Raw genomic sequence first — 819 nt, 5'->3', positions numbered from 1 at the left:
ATTCTTTTCCTAATTCAATATTTTTTAGAATTTAGTGAAAACTTTCTCTCTAGCGGAAATTATTTAAAGTTTAAATATTTATTCCACAGTGAACAACATTGAGTTAGAAGTAAACAATAATGAAACCACGAACAACAAAGCTAAAGCTGTTTCTCCTGATGTGATACAATTGGGTGTTTCACCCATAATTAACGGGGTAACCCCTATCACCCCCATGGAGGTGACCCCTATTACTTCTGGATTAGGAGTCAATCCAAAAGATGTTGAGTCCCATCTTACCCCGGCGGTGTCCCAACTTACCGGGAGTGAAGGTAATTCCCCTGAAAGTGTGGGTTCGACGGGTGAATATGGTGATTCCCCTGAACCACCTAAAGATATTGGGATTTGGTCGGATGACGACGAAAGTAAAGTAAAGAAGGTATCTGTGAAGAGAAAGAAGCGTAATCGACGAGGTGACTCAGCGAAATTAAAAGATGATTCGGCAAAATTTAAAGGCGACTCGGGAAAATTTAAAAATGATTCGTCAAAATTGACAGGCAACACAGAAAAATTTGAAGACGACCCAAAAGTTGACCCAGCAAAGAATGCTTCGGTTGCCAAATTTCAAGATGACTTAGATAAAATTGAAGTTGCTTCTGAAAAAAATTCAAACAAGTTGGAAGAAAGTTCAAAGGTTTTTCCTGCAGAAATTGTGAATGAACCAGAACATACTGAAACTGTGGTCATTAGACCAGAACCACCCCCACCACCCCCAACCAAACCCACCATGATACTTACNCCTGACCCCGCGTTTACCCCGGCAACAGTGGGTCAGTTCCG

General features: G+C 40.8%; 1 protein-coding gene across 1 annotated transcript in view; it reads left to right on the top strand.

Moving 5' to 3' along the window:
* LOC100182786 overlaps positions 1-819 on the top strand; it is an 8,415-nt gene that overhangs the window by 5,680 nt on the left and 1,916 nt on the right. Inside the window, exon 15 of the mRNA XM_026837291.1 lies at positions 104-809. Within this exon, the coding sequence (XP_026693092.1) occupies positions 104-809 (706 nt within the window). The remainder of the gene's footprint in view (positions 1-103; positions 810-819) is intronic.

The sequence above is a fragment of the Ciona intestinalis genome, chromosome 1 (genome assembly GCF_000224145.3).
Source record: "Ciona intestinalis chromosome 1, KH, whole genome shotgun sequence".
Classification (NCBI taxonomy): Eukaryota; Metazoa; Chordata; class Ascidiacea; order Phlebobranchia; family Cionidae; genus Ciona; species Ciona intestinalis.
Note: the sequence above shows the minus strand (reverse complement) of the source record. Positions and strands in the feature narration are given on the sequence as shown.